Source organism: Frankliniella occidentalis, unplaced genomic scaffold (assembly GCF_000697945.3).
Source record: "Frankliniella occidentalis isolate FOCC.00 unplaced genomic scaffold, Focc_3.1 Scaffold2756, whole genome shotgun sequence".
Classification (NCBI taxonomy): domain Eukaryota; kingdom Metazoa; phylum Arthropoda; class Insecta; order Thysanoptera; family Thripidae; genus Frankliniella; species Frankliniella occidentalis.
Genome location: NW_026269832.1, coordinates 1 through 2,837, shown reverse-complemented (window position 1 = coordinate 2,837; position 2,837 = coordinate 1). Strand labels below are relative to the sequence as shown.

The 2,837-nt window shown below is 63.3% G+C and overlaps 1 protein-coding gene across 1 annotated transcript; it reads right to left on the bottom strand.

The window, feature by feature from the left end:
- Positions 1 to 731: 731 nt before the first annotated feature.
- On the bottom strand, positions 732 to 2,233 carry LOC113205241 (1,5-anhydro-D-fructose reductase-like). The gene is made up of 5 exons (XM_026420778.2): positions 2,064 to 2,233; positions 1,778 to 1,975; positions 1,191 to 1,685; positions 959 to 1,107; positions 732 to 863 (listed from the first exon to the last, which is right to left on the bottom strand). The coding sequence occupies exons 1-5, from the start codon at positions 2,142 to 2,144 to the stop codon at positions 821 to 823; spliced, it is 966 nt and encodes a 321-aa protein (XP_026276563.1). The 5' UTR covers positions 2,145 to 2,233; the 3' UTR covers positions 732 to 820.
- Between the last annotated feature and the right edge of the window lie 604 nt (positions 2,234 to 2,837).

Sequence of the window (2,837 nt, the reverse complement as noted above, 5' to 3'; positions counted from 1 at the left end):
CCCCGCCCATGGAGGCTGCGCGCGCTGCCGATGAATGGGAGCCCGCCACCGACCACGTGGCCGCCGCAGAGAAAGGAGTGAGGAGGGAGGGGGGGCGGCCCCCCACACCCGGCCGGTTACGGTCCCGTGTATACTCCGCCTCACCCTGACCGGTACCCTGCCCCACCATGCCCCGCCGCGGATGACGCCGGCTGACGCCACCTCCGGGCTCCTGCTAATCACCTCTCAAACAGCCAGGGCGCGGGGCAGACCGCACTAAAAAAAATAGAGGGGGGGGGAAGTGCGCTTATTGACTTCTCCGTACTTCTCGCACCTGCGCGGTAACTCGGCACCCTCCCTCCCTCCTTGGGAGTGCGCGGGTTGCGTCTGTGGCCTCAGGAGGGACCTTACCCGTGCACACGTTTCCTCGCAGCAGAGCCGCATCGGCAGTGGCGGTCATCACGACGGCGTTCTCTGCCAACAGATTGTGTAAAACGTGGTGCGTATAGTTGGCGCACATTGCCGGGTGCATTCCATTGGTGTGGGTGCGGGGCGCAGGAGCCGAGCGCGGGTGTGCGGGGCGGGCGGGGCGCGGGCACCCTCCCCGCGCCGCCGGTAGCGAAGGCGGGAGTGCGACATTGGCGGCCAATAACGTACGTCATCGGAGCGCACCTCGCGGCCTCGCGGCCGCACACCCACTGCTTTCGCCCCGACCAGGATATTGACTAATGGTGAAAACAATAAAGGCGACGCTCGACACTCTGCCGTTTATGAAACAACTGCGACATGTAGATACTCAAAGGACAAAATAGAGCTCGAGTGATCAAATTACGGAGCTCTACTAGAAGTCGATAGCGAACGGGTATTCGGGATGGGCGGCAGCGCTGGAGAACAAACAATAGTTTGCATTAGGATCGCTCTGTTGGGTACGACTGTATGGTTTGGCGTAAGGTTCCACGAGACCACATCGACTACTTACTCGAGGAGGAGGCAGGCTCGACGGTTTTGGTTGAGTCCGTCCATGATGGCCATATCCTTCTCCGTCAGTTCAAAGTCGAAAATGTCGAAATTTTGTTGTATCCTCGACTTCGTCACGGACTTTGGTATCGGATTTGCGCCAATCTGGATCTGAACGTGAGAGACATGTTACGTTAGTCCCAAATCAATATTTGTTGTCTGACGCACGTTGCACTTATTGAGCGGGCTCTCACCAAGTAGCGCAGGATGACCTGGCCGGGCGCCTTGCCGTGCCTGACACCTACAGCTGCGATGGTCTTGTCCTCCAGCAGTGCGTCTGCCTTGCCGCCGAACGGCCGGTAGGCGACGACGCGGACCCCGTGCCGGGCGCACAACGCCAGCATCTTGCGCTGGCTGAAGAGCGGGTGGCACTCGACCTGGTTAACCACCGGCCGCACTGAGCACGCGCCCAGCACCCGCTCCAGCTGCGCGGAGTTGAAGTTGGACACGCCGAGCGAGCGGACGAGCCCCTTGTCGACGAGGCCTTCCATGGCACGGTACGTGTCCAGGATGTCGACGTCGCTGAAGAGCACCTTGCCGTCGGGGCCCTTGGGCACCAGTTCACCGCCCTCCGCGAAGGCCGTGGGCCAGTGCATGAGGTACAGGTCCACGTAGTCCAGGCCCAGGTTGGCCAGCGACTGTCGGCACGCCGCCTCCACCAGGTCCGGGCGGTGAGCGTTGTTCCACAGCTATACCGGAAGCGGTCATTTCACTCGCCTGAACTCATCAGAGGCCAAGGTTTATTAGGCGAGTGCGTGCTCGCGTCACGACTGTCGCAGACCTTAGTGCAGATGAACAAGTCCTGCCGGCGGACCACGCCCTCCGCTATCTTGGCGCGCACCCCGCGCCCCACCTCGTCCTCGTTGGCGTACACCAGGGCCGCGTCGATGTGGCGGTAGCCGGTGTCCAGCGCGTCCATCACGGCCCGCTCGACCTCCCCGACGCCGTGCTCGTCCTTGGCCCCGGACTGGCCTCCCGGCTGCCTAGCGAGAGACGACGTGCATGACGGTCGAACGCTTCCAGGGTGACCCTCCCTGTTCCGTTCAGGCGGGGGCTCGTTCACTCACCGTGTAGGTACCCAGTCCGATGACGGGCATCTCCCGCCCGTCGGCGAGGGTCACCGTCGGGGCGAGCTTCGCCGGCGCCATGTTCGCGCGGTACTAAGACGAGCAGATGATGGTCGCGGCCCTCGTCGGGCAGCTGCCGGGCAAACACTGGCGCGTCAAGGCTGTCGCCCGCCCGCTATCTCGGCCGCGTCCGCGAAACCGGCGCTCGCCCCCCTGCTTGTCTAATCTGGGCCGCGCGGTACAGCATAACTGCAGAAGAGCCATGGGCTGGGCCGCTCGCGGTCCACCCTCTGTACTGTATTGGAATAGGCACCCAGCATCTAGCACCTGACAAATTGCTGCGGAGCGTCGGCGCTAACTCCTTATACGACCACTTAGTCCCCCTCGGGAAGGGAAGGGGCCAAGGGCCGTGCACCCCGATGTGTTAAAAGCCGTACCTGGACCGCTGTAATTGAGTGATTGGGATGGCATGCCGTCGGCCCCCGCGGCCCTTCACACTCGCAGGCACGCCATGCCGTGTACCGCTCATTTTCGGGCCGCGTGTTTCGTAATTAAGAAGTACCTTGCAGAGGAGTTGCAGGAGTTGCAGGAGGTCGCGGCGGTGGCAAAGCAGGCCGGCGGCGGCAGGGCGCAGCAGCGTTCCGTTCGGACCCCGGCGGAATGGCTTAATCCCCGCGAGCGGAGCGGGCGACACGCAAAGCAGTGAGGGCAACGAGGGAAGGGCGGCGGGACGGGGCGGGGCTCAGCGGCAAATCTCATCGAGGGGAGGGGATG